The 21,375-nt window shown below is 34.2% G+C and overlaps 1 protein-coding gene across 1 annotated transcript in view; it reads right to left on the bottom strand.

The window, feature by feature from the left end:
• Positions 1-1,308: 1,308 nt before the first annotated feature.
• LOC135118158 (uncharacterized) overlaps positions 1,309-21,375 on the bottom strand; it is a 96,106-nt gene continuing 76,039 nt past the window's right edge. The window contains exons 7-9 of the mRNA XM_064039361.1: positions 14,720-14,812; positions 9,265-9,429; positions 1,309-5,716 (exon numbers count right to left, since the gene is read on the bottom strand). Of these exons, the coding sequence (XP_063895431.1) occupies positions 5,199-5,716; positions 9,265-9,429; positions 14,720-14,812 (776 nt within the window). The 3' untranslated portion in view covers positions 1,309-5,198. The remainder of the gene's footprint in view (positions 5,717-9,264; positions 9,430-14,719; positions 14,813-21,375) is intronic.

The raw sequence follows: 21,375 nt of genomic DNA, 5'->3' as shown, positions 1-21,375 counted from the left end.
CAGAATCATACAAACCATCTCTAAAGCCGATAGAGGATAATCGCCACAAACATCAAGGACCTTCAAGTATCCTCACTCAAGCCCTGTAATGTTAGCTACATACCACAGCTCCTGACGAGACGGAGCAAACCTCCACCAATCGGTAAATTCCCCTTCCTCAAAACAATGCACCGTTTTACGGCAGCACACAAAGTATTTTCGTATCCAAGACAAGCATGTCTTGCTTCCGAATTCACGGAGAACAAAATGACTTGCGGAGATGTCATAACGCAAAATCTTCGAAGAAAGTAGCACGTAAGTGAATGCGGGTGTTCTGGGGACGAGGAACGTTACTAGCTCCATGTCCGTCAGCTACGTGTCTTCAACGGAAACCCCAAATTACTTTTTAAATAAAATCACCAATCCATCAAAACAATCTTTGATAGATTGCGTTTGATTTGTTAGTTCTATGAATTGATCACGCCTACAGCACGTTGTTCCAAAAAGAAGGCGCCTGACCTACCTTCCTCATGGCATCTCCGCTATCTTTCCTCCCTCTGTGTTCGGATCCTCAAATACTGGATGTGTCTCCGTTGCAAATACTGCAGTATACGGGTTTAAGTTATGGCTCATAACTAGTTTATCGACGCCACCGTTGAACACTGGATCAGCCGTATCCCTTTACGTATTCGTATCTTGTATCTCTTGTATACAAATATTGTCATCACAATCTGCATCGTAAATACATGTTACTGTTCCAGCAACTTTGAGTACGTTGCTCGTTTATGTTTCGTCGAAATTGTTGATGTTTGCTGCTGTGTATTGATCTGATTTGTTTATGTACTCTGTTGAGTTCGTTGTGTCTTAATTAGACAATACATTTCGAAGAGCCTAATAATTTGGATGTGTTGTTTCCGAGGATAGTGCGTTCAGAAAAAATAAACTCATCAGTTTTGAAATATGAGCGTACTACGTAGTAACTATTATATAATCTCTGGCTATACGTAGATTACATTTGACCCGTAGGTAGTATATTGAAAGCTCCATATGAAACAAGTCATCAAAAATTGCCTATCTTCATTAGGTAGGTACTAAATGAATACTTACGAGTACATTAATTATCTTAAAGCCATCCTTTTGGTGTTGTGTCACTTTCAGATTACTCGGGAGCTAAGAAATGGGATGTATAGAAGCCGGGAAAAGGACAAAGGTTAATTACTATCTCAGCCAAAATAGAAGTAATATCTTTCAGATTTAAAGGGAGTAGTTTTGGAAAGGAAGATATCCTATGGTTCCTGTGGTCTTGGTCCATAAATAAATAAAACAGTATTGTAATGTGCATTACTTTAATATTAAATCGATGTACGACATAAAAATTTATCTGTACACAGATATTTATTAGTTTTACAATTAAAAATATTAACTAACGTGATCTGGATAGGCTTTACAGTCAGTCGTTTTGAAAATAACATATTTTTCTCGACTGTGTTAATTTAGGCTGTAATTATATTACAATCATCATAAATACATAAAACATGTCTTACAAGACCTAGATCATAACATACATGACCAGGCTACTAAGAATAAAATAATTAGACTCAGGTGTTCTCGGAACACTCTAGAAGGAATTTAGTTCCTCCACAAAATCTACTAACTCATAACGGTATAATGCATGTGTTCAAATTGTCGTAAAGCAGAGCTATGTCGAAAAGTGATTGCCTATGTGGATTTATAATTATCTGCTTTGTTGTTTGTAAGACATATTTGCAAAAATAAATACAAAGACTAAAATAGTCTCAGCATTTACCGTAACCTCATGTGACAAGTTGGAAGATATATCTCACAATAAGTATTACAGTTTTAAACCAATATGCGATCACAAAGTTCGTTTCACACAAAAGACGGCGGCTGAGCCGAGAGCGGCAATAGGGGAGAATTGGATTTACAATCCAAGCGCTCTAATCCTCAGTATTATCTCATAGGTACGTTTTATCTCATACATTTATCATTCGCTACTTTAGTATGGAGAAAGATGGTTATACTGCGGTTTGAGTGAGAATTAAGGGGGTAGTTGCTCACATTTCAAATTGTTTGTGATTTTCGGAGACGGGTTTAACTACTGATACAAGATTTTACTACCCAATTGATGTTACAGATTTGATAAATTGGTGAATGTAAACATAAATCCGAAGCTAGACTAAAAAAGAAAAAACGTGAACCGATAAAATCTACCATCTGAAGCAGTACAGCTAAAGCAATTTCCTGGTTCCCAACAATTGGTACGGCAGCAAATCTCCGTTTAGAAATAATCCACTTATTCGGTACATCGCCGTCGTTAGAGTCACGGAGAACATTAATTGGTCTGTGAACACTGAACACGTCCAAGTCTTGTACGCTGGGCGAATCGGAGTGCCTCCTAATTTGTGACGTGACATCAACTAGCCGGGTTGTCGGAACTTTGTTGCAATTTACGAGATTTTAATTGGATTGTCGCGATAAAAAGCTGTATGTGAAATTGTTGAGACGGAATTTTCTTTTGTTGAGTAAGATTTTTGTTAAGTGTTAAGACTTGAACAGCGTTTCTTAATTGAATAGAAAGTTAATTTTTAATTGGGTCGACATGTTCTTTTTCAAAGAAAGATTTTTAGCTATTGAGCATTTGAAAGTTAAAGAAACAAGCTACTGTGGGAACTGTGTGAATCCATAACCGTGGTAATTTTACTTCACACGAATTTAATTATCAAGTTGCTAGCGTCAATGTCAGTTAAGAACAGTCAGCGCTGAACATCCAGATCCTTAATCGCATGACTGAGTTTACAAACAAACAGACCAAACCGAAGTTTGCAACAAGCGTCCACAAGACACATGATATAGTGACAACCAATACCAAAATGATCGTAGAACACACAACTGCAGATGTATCTCATCTCGTATTAAACCCAAGTGTACACTTGCATGTCCTTATGTCCACAGATGTAGAGTAGAGAATAGAATCTAAACATGTTACAGACAATGTAAGTGTTGTCCTTACGTTTTGTGTTTCTGAAAGCATGTTTTTGACTTTGAGTATTATCATCCACCACAGGCAAACAACGCCATCCTCAATTGCTCATTTCACTTCACACAAATTTTAATGATCAAGTTGCTAATGACAATTTCAATTAAGGATACAATTCTAAACATCCAAACCTTTTAGCCAATGACTAAGTTACAAACAAGCAAACTTAAACAAGGATTGCAACAAGACACATGATATTCTGACAACCAATACCAAAATGACCGTAGAACACACAACTGCAGATGTATCTCATCTCGTATTAAACCCCAGTGTACACTTGCATGTCCTTATGTTCACAGATGCCGTGTCGAGTTAGCGTTTAGTTAGAATAGAATCTAAACATCTTTGATCTATGTTACAGACATTGTAAGTGATATCTTTAGCTTGTGTATTTCTGAAAGCATATTTAGGAGAACTATTAAGTTGCAGTGTAATGAAAATGTTTGTAGTGTCTGTGTTATGTTATTCATCGGCTATGACTAACAAAGTGTATTTGACAAACAGTGTTGCAATGTTGCGTTGTAACTTGTGACAGACATTAATTATAAAAAGATATTTTAAAACATGGCATTGGCGATAATGCGGCTATGTAAAAATATCTTCAAAAAACTAGGACGTGACATCCTTAGAAATACGAAGATGCTTGTAAATTGTAAAAAAAAATAACATTATTTAAGCCCTAAAGCAGTTTTAATTTTCGAGTCCAAAATATAATGCATTCATCGCCCAAATATAGTCTACCACAAAACAGCTGTTAAACGAACCTTCTATCCTTTTTAAAGGCCATTTTACTGGAAGTGTCAAAGCAAATGTGACTGGACGTATTATCATAAATTGTCCTCTCACATTCCGCGTTAGGAGTTCACAGCTTGTCACTGCGGCTACTAACGGCTACATATCCGTGGTAAAATTAACAAGCCTTATTGCTTGCGTGTGAATTCATGTTTTAGTCTGGTTTTCTGATTTCATTGTATGCATCTTAACTAATTGATTTTGTGTGAGGACGTATCTGAACTATGAAAACAACAATGATGTTGTAAACTTTTTTAGTCATTTGAATTTTGTATTTGTATAAAAATCATAAAAGGAATTTAATTCCGAAAAATGACTTCTAAAGTCTAAAACAGGTAATATTTGCCTTACATTTTCAATGTTTAGGTACTATAACGTTACTTTATTATGTTTTTCACGGCTTACATCATACCACAAGAAAAGGGTTCTCTGTATGTTTAACCCAATTAACACAGTCGAGTAACTATTATAAAATCAAATACGTACAAACTATAACACTATATACCAACCAATTATAAATCATTTCCATAACTTTTACAACTCTTAGTCAATAATCCGTCACTGGTAGACACAAAAAGCAATTACCAATACTACGAACCAACAAACAGTATTTCATATAAAACGATAATTTCATTTCTAATTAACTCCCTGTTTGCACATACGCCATCTTTATAATTAGCTATTTGAGTGACAAAATGACATCGATAATTAAAACTATCAACATAAATATATCGTTTACTATAACTAGCAATGAGTGTTAAAATAACATAGGATACAATATTATTATTTTACATAAGACATTAAAGATTTATGCTACCAAAGCAAAGTGTTCGAAAAATAAATGTACACAGCGTAAACAATAAATAAAGAATTTTTGGCTTTTTAGCACGATCCTGACAGCTGGCAAGAAACCAAAGTACAAATATTCCGGCCAGGCTGTCCATACAGTTTCTATGTGTAGGAAATTCGTATAACTGAACGTATAGCTATTAATTATACAACGGCTTCAACTACGTGTAACTCCCAAGAGAAACAATGTGAATACATAAATGAACACACTGATTCGTTCGACATACAAAACAATGGGTAGTTATCAAGAGGTCAACACAGTATAACAAAGTTCTGCCAACAACGATCCATCTCTCGATTCACAACGGAGGAACAACCGCACTGTCTTTCTGTGTCTACAGTTGGAAAACTGTTCGCAGTACAATAGGAAAGTTTTCAATTAATATCACAGTTTCCGTATTTAAAAGTAGAACATTACAAACTTCACTAGTTAGTCCGTGAACTATATACACTTCACTACACGATTCAACTAGAAACAGTAAGTCCTGGATACGTCCGAACCCTGGCTTTTGTCTTGTTGTCACCCGAAGTAGTACTGGGCGTTGGAATATCGATATAAACTCCTCGTGTTAGGGTCTGTTTCAGTTTGTATTTGAACTCTTGGCAGAGTTTTGACCGCAACTCCGCGCCCTAACGTGCCATGCGGCATAGTTCGAAGAGGCATTTCTATAGGGAATTCGGCCACCTGTCCGTACATATTAGTGCTCACATGAGGATACGTATTAGGTACTGGTCTGCCGACATATTTATTGATTTTGGGACTAAGAGCAACGTTGGTGTACTGTATGTCTTGCTTGATTCCCGAGTCAACTGTGTCGACGGGGCCAGATAAGCTAGTTATGTTGATATCGTTGTCAACTTCGGATATGCTGTCATTGAATCCGTTGGGGATTTCTGTGGTGGCTGACACGTCTGGGCCTTTTGGCTGGTCGGAAGTTTGTTTGGTCATGACGCAGCGAATGATGCCCAGGATTATGCAGAGCAGTAGACTGACAGCCACGCCAGCTATGATGTATACGTACATCATGTCGAATTGATCTGTGGAAGAGGAAAACTATTAATTTCAGAACTTGTAATTCGAAGTAAGTAATAGGCTATTCTTATTTTAAGACCTTGAACCATTTATCACATTTAAGGGACCGCACAAAGTGCCTGTGGTATAAGTTTAGTATTAAGCCCTAAGCTGTGCTATTTATATTTTAATACTGATTGATGTGTTTTTGTTTCCCAAGATTGTCTTCATTGTCGTGTTCTAAAGTTAAAATTGTATCCATAAGTCAGAAAACCCCCAAATTCCAGCTTAGATTAATAGGGTCATCACCGCTAAGTAAATGGGAGATCATTTCGGCCAAATAAATTACCGGCTTACAAACGCTATTTACTTAGTTGTACAAAAGGTCACGGGTACTACAAAAGGAACATTATAATAATTGATTTGAGTAATATTAGCTTTTAAATTTTTGATCATCACTTTCCACTATTTACTTTAAACAAATCACAAAACCCGGAATTAATCATAAATACTTGGTCATAATTAATAACTGTTTGAAAAGGCTTATTAAACCCTCTTTGCTGATCTTGAGGCTGTATTTCGCGAAGTAATATCAGTTCAGCAGTTATCTTTGTTGACACAACTCAGGTAATTATGCATATACCTCCCTGTATGTAAACTTGGGCAAGTAAACTGCGGTATTGAATAGAGGTCCCCGGTATAATTCATTGGGTTGGCAAGAGGTATATATTATGAAGTGTTACCGCTTAGTCTGTATTGAAATTCTATTGTGATTGTGTATCCAGCGTGGAAATGAAGCGTCAATAGAAATTGTTGTGCGATACACAATATACATAGGTAATGTTTTTGATACAAAATTGATATTTGTACAAATGGTACCTATATTGGTATTTTATTACTTGTGAAGATGTTGGAAGCTCAAGATCGTCAGAATTGGAAGACTATGGAAGAGCCCTCCATACGAAATTTGATAGAAAGAGGCTGATATAAATATATAGATACTTGTGAAGACTAAGTTATAAGGAGTTCCTCCGTTCCTCCGTCTTTCGGAAGATACGTTATATTGGTCTGTTACAGCTGTTATTTGAACATCTTTCAGCCGTCTAACAACGTTTCACAAAGAGGTATCTGGTTGCTCGAGTTACTGGGTCGAGTGAGGAGGACAGATAGACATAGTCGCTTCATTTATAACACACATACTCAATTGCTAATATGTAAATAATACAACTAATTAAGAGTATCGATAAAATCAAAAGACAAACTAAATTACACTACAACTAGCTCAACTTAGTTTGTGGTCCTTTTGAAACTCACGTATCTATAGTTTAAAGGACAATGGGCAGATTGGTATACCCCACCAATAGCAATGTCATATATATCATTGGATAGGCCTTTTTATGTAGAACAATATTTACTATGACAGCTTTGCTGAAATGTTTGTCCGTTCTGAGATATAGATCAAAAACTGTGCAAAAGTTAGAACTAAGTAATCTATTGATAACTCAAGTTTTTAAAGGAAAATCGAAGAACTACTAAGTGTAAGTCTTGTATGAAAGAAAATCAGATTACAGTATTGATTAGCATCAGTTTTAAAATTGTTTGTTATCTATATCTCAGAACGGACAAACAATAGAACAAAGCTGTCATAGTAAATGTTGTTCCAGTTAAAAAGACCTATCCAATGATATGTATGACTTTCCTATTGGTGCGGTTTCTCACTACGCCCAACATCCAGTTGGTACAATAAAAGGTTGAAATGCTACATAATAGTAACAATTATGGATCCTAACGGGCACAGTAGTACTTACAAGACTTAAAGTTATTAGTACTTTGATTTTCCTTTAAAAACTTGAGTTATCAATAGATTACTTAGTTCTAACTTTTGCACAGTTTTTGATCTATATCTCAGAACGGACAAACATTTCAGCAAAGCTGTCATAGTAAATATTGTTCTACATAAAAAGGCCTATCCAATGATATATATGACATTCCTATTGGTGGGGTATACCAGGTCCCATATATTTGTGCCCATTGTCCTTTATGATATCAAATACCGTCGACGCGGTTTTCAAATTTCATTACAGTAAATAAGCTAGGATAATAGGTAACATGAATATTTACTTATACGATTTCTATTTATGATAATACCTATGTGCTTGCGAAGATATCGTGAATCAAAATGTGTAGTGCAAAAAAAAATGGAAAATATAAATCAATAGAAATTGATGTCTTTAGATAAGTGAAGTCATATTTTAAATTAGCTTTTCGTTACCGTTCTACAAAATTTCCGTAACCGGATAAAAAAGTAGCAGCTGTACCTAGTGCTATCTCAGGCTCAAAAATATGTATGAACAAATTTCGTTTAAAACTGTTCAGTAGATAGTTATGCCGTGATAGCATGACATACAGATAGAGTCATTCTCATTCTTAGTAAAGATTTTACTAAGACCAAATTAAATTCGCAATAGATGAAATAATGGAGATTAAACAATACCTGAGAGTTGTTTAATACCTAGGATTGCCAGCTTGAAAATTGTGGGTTTCAGACTTTACTAGAATATTGCTTTGTAATTAAATAAGGCCCTTATTTCAGAATCCGTTTATTTATTCCCGTAATCTGTCATGCAAAACTGAACATATAGTATTGGGCTTATGACTCAAATTCCTTCGACAAAAAGAACTACATAAGTCCTTTATTGGACTCGCACAATTAACTTATTCTGGAATTTAATACTTATGTTTTAAATGCGTACATAAATATCTCTGAATGATAAATTGTTGTATAATATGTTAAGCCCTCAATGGCAAAAACTATTCTAAGACACAGATTAATGATGTGACTAGAACGTTGATATTTTCTTCAACGAAAAGAACATTTTAGTTTATTTTGTGAATATATTTTTTCCCAATAGAGGAATACATTAATATATTACCAAGGATGACCATAATTTTGAAGTAGTTCTTGTGTGTTCTCAATTATTATTTTCTAGGCACGTTCCACTTGAATTTTGTGTACCCCTTTTTGCCTTACTGTTTAAAAAAAAAATTAAAAAGAAAATGATGAAAAACAGATAGACGAAAAATTAATTTACTTTCCTCTAAAATGGTGGAACAATACATGGCTCTAGAACTTTTTCATTTAAAGCTTGACCATATTTTTTTATAGAAACAGCCAAAACGAAATAGAAAACCTTTTTTTTACAACATTGAAAAGCCAAATAGAAAATCTCCTTTTTTACAACGTTGGAAAAGCTTCCAATTTAAAACTTATTATCATCATATACTTTTTTTTCTTTAGTCAGATAGTGTTTATTTTTAAATTAAGGGTAATACATGTATTTACATGACCTAAAAATAAACTTATTTATACTTTACTAAAAACAATTATAAAATGGCATCAAAAAGCTCCTCCTCATCGCTGCCCAAGAGGCTGGCAACATTGCCACGTTGGATGGCAATGCTTAATTTTTGATAAAAATAAAAACCAGCCTTTGGGGCATTTAGGTTGTTTAGACTTATTTAGGTTACTTTGGTAACAATTACTCAAATGCAAGAAAAGGTATGTTTTACTTACCATCTTTAGCCAGATGATGTCTGGGCGTTGACGGTGACGGCTCGTCTCTGCTGATGCTGGTGATGTTCAGGCTGGTGGACATGGAAGGTCGCTGGGGTGGGACAGCCGCTACTGCCGGTGCGGGCGGCACTGCTGATTCACCCCACCAACGGTCGTTGGTCTCATCTGAAAGAGTTAAGCTGTTGAGTATATGTTTGTGATGTTGCGAAGAGAAGGTCAATGAAGTGGGAATCTGATATATCTAGTGTTCTTCGTCTTGTATCATTAAAAAAATATTTATGGATACTTTGTGTTTATTTTGTAGAAACACTGCTATATCCGCCAGCAGTCTGTAGTGCTGACAAAGTAATGTCATCACCCAAAAATGACATTGTGTTTGTTGTGGAACCAGCTAATATAAACTATAGATCACCAAATAAGTGTTAGTCACTAATAAGAACTTTGCCCCACCAGATCACACTAAAGTTTCTTTATACTAACTTATTATACTCACTCAAGCATTTACAAAATATCCCGCCATTTTAAGTGCCAAAACAGACCATCAGAATACAATTTACCAAATAACTTTTGTCGAGCGAAAAACCCAATATTGTATTTCACTTCACAAATATAAAAGACGATCTATCCACAAAAGGGTTTTTTATCATCGACTCGAGTCCTTCAAAGAAGCGAAAAATAAATTGAGATATTGAGAAACAGGGGGTCAGATTGATACGAATGAAATATTGAGATATCGTTCAGTCAATACCGATGCAGAACTGAACAGACAAAGGGTTAGGAATGGATGCAAAATTCAATTTGTTTGCCAACTCAATATGTGAGATTTGAACGACAAAAACAAAGTACTGTCAACAATGTGCAATATTGAGAAGCGTGAAATATAAACACGGTTCGAAAAAATCTTTATTAATAAATGCTCGAAAGAACAGAGGTCTTCTTTTCAACTACATGAATACAAAGAGAATTTAATCTACTAACAATGAAAATGCAGATTTCCCAAAAGACAACAAACATTTCCAATCTGCTGAACAGCAAAGACTCCGGATATTAGTTAGATAACATAAAATATGAAGTTCACGATATAATACGATTGCTTGAGCTACTTTGTTAAAGTTTCCTTGTCAGACCAAACTTAATAAACGTCGATTGAAGACAGCAAGTTGAACATTTCAATGGAGGAAGAAAAGCAATTGCCTTCCGCACTAAGTTAAACTCAAAACGCCGCACCTTCAAGAGATACTGGTAATTCTACCGACAATATTAAAATTTCCATTTTGATCTTCAAGGAAAATGCAGAGAAGTTTTAAGTCGTTGCCGCTGGGCATCTTTGAGAGTATTAAGGGTTGCTAGATGAATAAATATAAATATGATGAAAAGATATTACTATTCGTACTTAAGTAGTTATATTAAAGTATGTAGGTACTTATTTTTACTTTATAGTCTTGGTGCTTGAGATATTTAAAAATATTTATACGCATGGCTTATACTCGTACTAATTATAGTTTTGAGGACGAAAAAAGGACTAGATTGACTTTATAGGTACGTAAATACATAGGGCAGTAATTAGGCGTACTAATACCGAGTCAAACTGTGAAACAATGTTCTCATTACATAATCAATTAACGATCAAGATGAATGTATGTACCTATATCCCACTTTAATGAAACACTAAATTTTGGGTGTATTTCAACGATAATATTCATCTAACGAGCGCGATAAACAATCAAGATTGGAGTATTAATGGAATTCCTATAGTCTAATGTTGGTACATTCGAGGAACGCTATTCAATTGATTATGACGTTTATTGGTGAACATAATGATGCACAATATTATAGAGAGTAGACAATCGGATGATTTAACAACAATCTAAAATTACTAAAATGTAAGGACAAAAAGACAAATAAATCTTCAAGAACTTCATTTTTTACAAACCCGCACTCACAACATTACTAATAGATTTAGAACATTATGAGCCGTCACGAGCGTCTGAGGAGAACCTTTTATCTTATAATCCGTTTTCACACTGACAAAGCAAAGAAGCGTCCTGACGCCAGCCAAACAAATCCTCGAGTCCAAATTAAGAGGAGATTAAGCAAATTTCTTCGTTTGTCCCGTTCCATACACTTTGGAAGTTGGATAATACACTTAGCGGGGAAGATATTGATTGTAATCTCATGCTCGGCCCATAATTCTTGGGAGCCCTTATAATAAAATGGATTGGTGAGCTTTAATCCTATTGGCCTACTTGAGTTTTGTTAATTTGAAGTGTTTTGTGTAAAATCGTAATTTTGTGCTTATTTTCCGTTAAAGTACGATTATGATGTTACCTTTATTTAGCTATGTAACGGACATAATTTTGAAGACTTTGTAGGTACCTACCGATGAAATTGAAAGATAAACTCAAAAAGGTAGATTTGTTTGCCACGAGAAAGAATTAAAATGTGCAAAAGTTACGAAAATTGCTTCAGTAATTTGTATTCAAACATCCACTTCCTTGAATTAAAATACTGAATTTCTTACACCCTACATGGGCTGTATTTAACTCAGTAAAATTTATTAGTCATAAAGTTTGTAGGTATATGCGAGCCTTGAAGGCAAGCTCTGAAACAATTTTATGTGTGTTACGAATGCTGTAATGAATAAGTGCTTCTACTTGCACTAAAAGAATTCTCACATACTGTAGACTTTTCAGTCGGCCAACAGTTTTATCGGGCGCTTGATAAGTAGTATGAAAACGCGCACATAACAACGATCAGATGGTATTTGGCCGGTATCATGCAGACTAGAAACTTTAAGTGAATTCACTATTAAAAAAAATATGTATCACAACCATCGGATCATCTGTCGATAGACCGTTTAGTTTGCAGTGTGCAAGTAGGCTAAATAGAATGGGACCGGATGAAATAAGGATTAACACGTTATCATATTATTTTTAGGTAGGTACAGCAGTATTTTTATTCTATATCGACAGAGGATATCAGGATGTTATGAACTACTTTGTGATAGTAACACTCAATGTGCGGATATTTTATCACTTCCTACAGTTTTTGTAGATTGCTATTTTTGCATAGAAATAATATTAATATAAAATTCATTTTTATTTTACCAATAACAACATACAAATGTTTATTTAATAACGCGTTTGCAAAAATGTATTTGAGTAGCTGATTCATAACACTTTTTTTATTGTACATATAAATAGAAAATTTAAATAATAAAGATCTTCACTTCAGATTTTCATTTTTTTGTGCCCAATGGACAAGACAAGAAAATTTTATATTACTTACAAAGAAAATAACGTACAAATTCTAGTCCAAATTCCATAAAATAAATATTCCTACGTAAAATAGTATTTTTTAAAAGAAACAAAAGAAAATTTCTTAAAAACGTAATGCTTTGTCTTCTTTAATATTTTCTAACTATTCTTTTGCACGACTAATTAAGTCTGACAGCTAAGTATGAAAAGTTTTGATGCTGAAATCCTTCAAGTTTTATGAATACGTAAAGGACATAAAATGCTCTTATATAAAGTTACAACGAACGCCAAGTTAGTGAAGAAAACAGTTTTAATACACATTTTTCATTCTAGTTTCATGTTTGTAAAAGTTTTATTAGTGTGAAAATATCTCTTCGACTTCTGAACAAGAATAGAAAATACTTTCGATAATACCTAGTATTATATCCGCGTCATTTATTCTTACTACAATAAAATTGATCATTTTGTTAATTATTTGTTAATCTCACACCACAACGGTACAATTTGTAAAATTTTCGAAGTATTTATTCGAATGCACGATGTAGTTCCATCGGGCCGCAGTCCAAACTATTAGCTGAATAAGTATAGTTTTAATTAAATTTATCATTTTGTCTTGAGTACAGCTTAATCCATCACAATACCAATATTCTCAAACAGTAAATTAGCAGTGTAAAACACTGACTGTGTCCCAGTATCAAAGTAACAAACACTTACCTTACACAGGTTTAGTTAAACGAGTCTCACCTATACATGACCCCACCCGAATTGTGCTCTAGATTGCAAAGTTTCACGTACACCGATAGAATTCGCTAACTTTACACGTTTCTAAACCTCACTTCAGTAGCTCAAAACTTAAAACCGTTGAACAACAGCACTTGACAGGCGTGAAATATACATGGTAAGATTATTTAACGTAAAATAAATATAAAGTTTTATAAATATATAGAGGTAACTAGTGAAGAAACACCGAGAGGGACCGGTTAATGATTTATGTGGACCTGGAGTTTGTTGGCCAACTACCAACCACGTGGGTTGATCGATTAAAGATTCAGAGCTGCATTTTACACGGTCGGAACGTAGATAGGTGACCATCTATGTATATAGCTAGTTCAGTTCCTTCATGTTTCGGAATGCGAGTTCAATTAGGTAGGTTCCAGTGGCCGATTGCAAGTATACCAATAACTGGTATACCAATAACTAAATAAATAAATTGAGCAATCCAAAAGCGTGCGTAGTGATTAACGCTCCTTTTCTGTGTCCACAAATGCAGTGGAGTGCAATAAAAAAGTTGATGATGCTGAATCGAGTTTTTGAAGTAGAGCCTAAAAGTACCTAACTCTCGACTATTCGCGTATCGTTGTGAACATTGAAATTTTATAGTTTTTCACTGCAAACTTCGGGCACAGCCCTGATGATAGTCATTTGTTTAAGTGTTCCGCGTCAAGGGTTTGTTGTGGAGCGATTATTTTGATGGCTCACGTTAGGTAGATAGTGTTCGTGATTGCGGCCGACTATATTGTAGGCAGTTCGGCGGTTTAAGCGATGTTCGGTTGATGATTAAAATTTATGGCTTCGTAACTTCGATCGTATGAGTGGCTCGAATTAATTAGTATGTGGATTATGTCCATAGTCGTATTTTTACCACGATTTGTATTAAAAGTTGCATTTCTATTGAAATTTATAACAAAACAGTGCACCTATTATGTTATCATCGAGTTAATCTTTAGAGGTTTATATTTCCAGTTTTACGATCACATCAAATTGTTCTCAGATACAATTTATATGTTCGTTTTAAGCCTTTTATTTTTAAGCAAAAATACCAAAAATAAACGCATCATTAAGGAGTCTTACTGTGTAATAGTATGTTATCTTTCTCGTCCAGGCAAAGTCCATCGTTAAAGTTATCAGCGAAATTCACAACTAAGCACGTTGCTTAAGTCCATTCATGACGATAAAAATACTCTGACATTAACGCCCTTTCTATTATGTCTGAGCTTTGCCGTCAGAACTATTCAACTGTATTTTCTAAAACCTTGTTATCTTGAATCTGATAGTATTACCTAAAAATACGAATACACTTGAAGTAAATATACTCTCAAGAACTGCCACCTAAATATAGTTTTGTGTAACGCTACTCCTGCCAAGTACCACGAGGCATCTGCTGGCTTAATAGGTTTAAAAAAATAAAAAGCACTTACCGACTTCATCGTGCTCAAGATCAGACACGTCGTGAGCAACCTCGTCCTCTTCAGGGGCACTCTCGTACCTCTCCTTTAACACCGTACGTGGAACTACAAAGAAAAATAAACTTTATTATAGTGCACGAAGGATTGTTTTACGTTAAAAAGAGTGACGAGGTATTCATTAGGGGATGTTAATTTTAGACTTTAGGGTGCTTCGTGTTTTGAGTATTTTTGCTTTTCAAGTGCGGTAGACAGTTTGTGTGACGGCAAGCAGTTTTTTACGGACGTGACCGGGTATCGATTCGCCTATTTTTCACTAAATCCCTGCCATTTTAGTCTGGAGATTTTATTTTGGAATCTTATTGAGTTTTTTAGACGGAGGTTTGACAGCTTTATTCGTTTACATTCGTCTATATTTTGTATTTAGACAGTATAAAAAGAAACGTTTGAATAAATTCAGGGACGGTGAAAGTAGAATTTTATTTTGGCGTTACGTCGAAATATTTTTGAAGCCGTTTCGTTTTACGCTAAAAGGCTAGTTGATTTTATCAAATCGAAATTGAAAACACAAAACTGCATAATAAACTGTCAATTGTGTCGCAATGGATATTTTAATTTTTGCGCCAGATTGTAGTTTATGGGAAGTAAGTATTCAATTTTGCAATAACGGGATGAACATCGATAACAATGTATCGCAGCTTATCGGGCTTTTTTACAAATAACATCCGAAATGTTATGAATAAAATATATTTATTCAGTACAAAATCACTGAAAAGACACTACATGAAGATTCAAAACAAAACCACAAAACGGATAACTTTATTGATCTTGTTTAAATTCATAATACATTTCTGTCAGACAGCGATTCCAAGTTTCCAGTTTAGCAAAGTTCTCACGATATACAAATGTTCGAAGTAAACGCGATATTTCTATGCACATTGTGTATGCAACTAGACTTAGAGGGTGCAATTCTTGTCGCATGTGCAAGGGAAATTGCAATAAAAGCCAAGACAAACAAAATTGTGTTGCCAGATGACACAGCGGTGTGCTTCGATGCTTTTTTATATGTTTTGTTTATGGTATACAGTAATTGAACCTAAGCAGATTATTTTTTATGAAAATTATATGTTTGAGCATTATCGCTAGTCGAACCGATAGCTATCAGTTCTTTAGGTTGATTTATTCATATACCTACATTTTAATCTGCTATTTTAAAAGTACTCCTACATGTGTAAATATTCGTTTTATTGAATATAATTTTTAAGACCGGGAAATCGCAAAATTTACAACTTGCAATATCACAGCTACTGGGGACCAATGGAGGAGTAAATGCTGATATGAATGTCGTAATATTTTTGATATTTAAATATAAATTTATTATAATAAAACTCTCATAATTTCGAAAGTTTACCTTCAAAATAACTACACTTAGTTGCTGACAACGTACAAGTTCAAGTTGTTAGACAAATATAATGTGCAATTAAGTAAGTTGCAGACAAAATGGCATTCTGCATACAGATTTGTAGCGAAACTACATTACTCCTCGTTATTTAGATAGCTTTAGCTTAACATGCATCATAATTAGTCCGACTAGGACCGCTGGATTAAGATTTGTGTTTCAATTGTTATATCATTTTGGTATAGAGAGTAATTATTTAGCATGTTTTATTACTTGTAAAAGTTACCTCTTCTAGGTTTGTTTTCAAGTAAAGAGTACGCTCATAGTGCATACTTTTAGTCGACCGATAGTTTGTTTAGACTCACAAGTCAGAATGGAGATGGATAGTAGAAAGCACATTACAACGATGATGGCCGGTATCAGACTGACTAAAAACTTTGATTGGAATCAAGATGTTCCTCGGGTTAACCGCACTCTGTGAATCACTATGTGTGATTTGATTCTCATATAGTAATCCAAAAATTAAGCCGTACAAAATGCTATGGTCACTACAAACTAAATAAACACAAGCAACCAGTTCGTTACGAAATCGCAAGAGACAAGCAGTAGTACGAGAACTGCACATTATGATAAAAAGGGCTCTTCTAAAGCATCGCTGAAAGGAATCTACCATACTAGGAAATAATAAAAGCTGGAAGGACCACGGACTTTCCGTACTACGCTCCGCATTTTTATAACTCGGATTTATTGCTAGCGAGTCGTAGACCAGTAATAACTTAACTGGAAGCGGTTTAAGTAAATAACTAAATCGATGAAAACAGTATTTATGTTTCATTTCTCCAGCGACAGTAATTTTACGCGTCAATAATTCTATAAGGACTTGTACTATGAAAACATTGGTTCTTGGAGTCTCGACTTGGCGAAGAAACGTCGAGCAAAAAAGAACATAAATTCTCGAGCAACTTTCCTTTAGATTTCATTGTTGTTTCCAGTATTTTACTAGATATATTTATTTATAAACAAAATCCGGAAATTCTGCAGAACTAAAAAATATATCTAGCCTATAAAATAGTTTAAAATCATTCCTAGTTTCGCTGAATTTGCAAACGATGCCACAATCGAGAACTAAGTTCGTTACGTTCGGATGCATTTATTCGGGAACAGCGCTATAATGTTGGAAATTTCTGATAAAGTGCGCCAATGGCGCAGCTAATGGCGTTTCAGATTTGTTTCCATGAACACCAAAAGGGAATTCAATGGCCTTAGTGTATTTGGCACTGTCATTAGGTAATTGTGTATTGTACCTATATATATATAGCGATTAAAGCGTGTACCTACTGTGTATATTGGCGATTGGTCTTTATAACGAGTGTTTAGTTTGCTATTTTATTCATCGTTAATTATTGTCATATTTAAATTCTGATTCAGGTTTTACTTATAATTAAAAAGCATTCAATCAATATAACAACCTTCATTATTATGGATAGATAAACACATTTTTTCAAGAACGTGATCTTATCATAAAGTATTGGTTAAAAACAAAGACTATAAACTAATGATTATTTACTTTATGGTTAAAAATGATAAAATAGCTTCAAAGGAAAAATCAATTCCTTTTTCTCATTTGAACATTTATAAATCATATTTCCTTATTTATTATTTTTATTTCGAAGAAATATTTCATTAAGTTTGATTAATTTATTACTTAAAACCACCTGACTCATTTCTTAAATCGTGATTAATTTTGATACTCCTTTCCTCGTTTTCAATTTACCTATATTTTGTAAAAAAATCGCCCATTATTATGTCAAAAACACGAATAAAATATATTACAGAAAAACTACACTTAATTTCTAGAATTTGTCTTTGAAATTCAAGGAGCTTCGGGTAACAGTAAAACCAGATTCATTTACCGACAGAAATTACCTTTTTTATATTTATTAGTTCAAACGTCTTCCGCTAGAAATGACAAAAATGTCTCGTATTTCCGTAATTTGACTTTACGAGATTTTTATTAACGAGATAGACGAATCTTCAAATGCTTCCATAGTCTTAATCCTGGAAACGACTCGCCCGAAGCTAAAATTTCGCAAAAGAGCTGAATCAACTGTTCACAAATCTTTGGGGATTTATATCTTTTCTAATTTACCTTTTTACTGTCCGAAGGGACTAAGAATGTTGCTATTTATGACGAATTTTGTGAAGCCTATAAAGTTTTAGGAAATTTTTGATCACTCGTCAACCAGAGAGTCTGTAACTCTTTTACGGTTCATAAAAGTAGGTTGATAAAGAGATGGCGGGATGACCTGGATGCCTGCAACCCTGATTGGTAGGAGGATTCAAAAATCGAGAGGTGTGGAGGCAAAATGGGGAGGCCTTTGCCCAGAGGTGGGACAGTACAGGCTAAGAAAAAAAAAGTAGGTTGTAAGTACCTAATCCGTTCTAGTGACTTTATATCTATGGTTGGTAGTGGGACACATAATCCGAATTCCCGTTAACTTGTAACATAAACAAGGTTAGGTATTATAAGGACTCCATGTCTCGAGTTACTGACGTGTGTTCCGAATCACAAATAGGTGAACTTTGTCTTCTGACTTAGTTTTGTGTAATGTAATTGTTTTAGTTTTCGAACCCAACGTGTATTTATTTGTTTATTGTTCGGCGGTTGTATCGATTCGTTTTCAAACTCACCTGATTCTCGATACAAATGTGAGAAAGAAGAATCCCATTCAAAATTCTGAATGTTTTTTTTTTACCTATATCTACACGAATTTTCATTATCTTCCTAGCCTTTTCCCAACTTTGTTGTGATCAGCTTCCAGTGTAACTGGTTGCAGCTGAGTACCGTTATTTTACAAGGAGCGACGGCCTATCTGACCTCATCAACCCAGTTACCCGGGCAACCCAATACCCCTTGGAGTATTGGTTGTATATATACACAAATTGTATTGTATTGTGATTAAAACCATCATCATCGGTAATTCATTAACAAAAGCTGGCGGTGAAGTTGGTTTTACATCAATTTATTGTGTACGCGAAAATCATACTTACCGCCATTGATTAATTTATTATTAAAATAACAATGTCCATCATATCATATCAATAATTTAAATGGCATGTTGCTTATTCTGTTTAAATCTATTTCATAGTAACAAAACAGTTTATATAGGTACCTATTCTATCTGTATTCTGCTTGTAAACGAATGATATCAATAAGTAAGTATGTAACATTGTCATAGCTCATACAAAATCTACGATAGATAACGTGATATCTTTATAAAAGAAAACAAACTGTTTCAATGTATTCTATGTATTTCTTTATCTTTCTCGATACTGGTGTGTATCTAATCTTGTATCTTCTGAATACATTTTTATTCTAGAACAATAACGTTCTTTCCGGCTCAAGCGATTTCACTTCGGTTCAGTTGCCAAATGCAGTTGGGATCTCTATAAAAATATTTTTGTTTGACTTAGGTATATTGTTATTATTATTTGTTTAGTATTAGGATATTGGATCATACGAACTGGGAGTGTTTTTTTGTGTCAATTTTTATTTATGATATTCAAACTTGTTGTGAACTATACTTTATAGTTCACAACAAGTTTTATTTTATTTCATTGTTAATTTATGTATTCCGATATACAAAGATATACTTTAGCAATAATTTTGATGTTATAATAACAGAGAGAAAACTGACGGTTTTATTCAAAGGATTTTCACATTCCTTTGTACACATATTCTTTAGCTGAAGAATAATAAGTACTTAACGGTAACTTTTGCGTATCGAATTATTTCACTTTTAATGAATGACATGCTGTACCTTTGTGAGATTTCTCTTCATTTACATATTGAGTATTATTTTTGAATAATAATGGTTTCATTATAAGAAACGATTTTATGTTGGACATACTTCGACAGTTTACTTCACTACACAAATCATCATCATTATGTGTTTTTTCCAAACCTCGTTTTTCCGCGGTTTCACCCGCGTTTCGCGGAAACTACTGCCCGTACCGGGATAAAGTATGGCCTATGTTACTCGGAAAAAGTGTAGCTTTTTAACAGTGAAAGAATTTTTCAAACCGCTTTAATAGTTTCACAAACAAAATGTTTTCTCTTTATTATATTAGTATAGAAAACGCTGTATTGTATTATTTTTGATACACTTTCAAAGGTAATAAAATATTATTAGAGAATTAACTATAAACGTACCCTCTAATAGTTTTGTAACCAAACAATGGACAATCGTTTATGAAAATTGCCGTTACGATCAAAATTTATGTTTCTAATACTGTAATTTCAAACATGAATGTACCATTTATTATTTTTATTATTCGCACTATTATAAAATATTATTTTTTAATGTTAAAATAATTTCTATATTTTACTACCTTTGTCATTGCTTTTCCAATTTTCGATTAATACATTAATATAAAAGCAGCAATTTATTTTGAATTAAATTCTTAAACGATTGAACGTTTCTAAAAGTGCTATTTAGAATTTCAAATCGCTTAAGAAGTTATTAGGAAAATAGATTTAATTTATGATTGAAATGGCCTTTTCACATTTAATGTTTAGACGAAATCTTATTTTATTTATTATTAATGGTCGATGCTTGATTTTTATCTCACCGGACCGGCTTAGACAAGTGGTTTTAGCATTAGTACTATAGAATATCGTCAATGTATGCGATTGAACATAGCGCATATTAAAACACTTATGTAGGACGATCGTTTAGGCGGCTGTCTTAAGAAATATGTGATAATCTATGTGCTCAAATGCTGAAAGTAGTATCCCTCGGGGCGTGGATGAAACCGCGGGACAACATCAAGTATCAAATAAATTAAGTCTCTTCATTATTTCAGTTGTACCAAAAACCCCAACATTCCAAGACCCTGGGCAGAATAATCATAATAGCAACACATACAGGGGTCCATGTACCATTACCCTGAACCTGGGAAATTGAGGCTTAAGCGTGAGTTGAGGCCATAAGCCCTAAGACACACGTTACAGGAGATTGCAGCCGATATTGTACACAACATGCCATGTGGACTTAGTCACGGAGGGGGGAAAGATAGCGGAGATGCCATAAGGAAGGTAGGTCAGGTGCCTTTTTGTAGGTCAAGGTAACGTACAGTAAAAGTGATCAGTTACTGGAACTAACACGTTCAGGTTGCTTTTCAAATTAAACACAATCTGTCAAGGATTGGTCTTGTTTGATTGGTGATTTTATTTTGAAAATGACGAGCGAGTCCTCTAGAAGGCATGTAA

Source organism: Helicoverpa armigera, chromosome 2, assembly GCF_030705265.1.
Source record: "Helicoverpa armigera isolate CAAS_96S chromosome 2, ASM3070526v1, whole genome shotgun sequence".
Taxonomy (NCBI): domain Eukaryota; kingdom Metazoa; phylum Arthropoda; class Insecta; order Lepidoptera; family Noctuidae; genus Helicoverpa; species Helicoverpa armigera.
The sequence above is the reverse complement of the archived record's forward strand: the minus strand, read 5'-3'. Positions and strand labels throughout refer to the sequence as shown.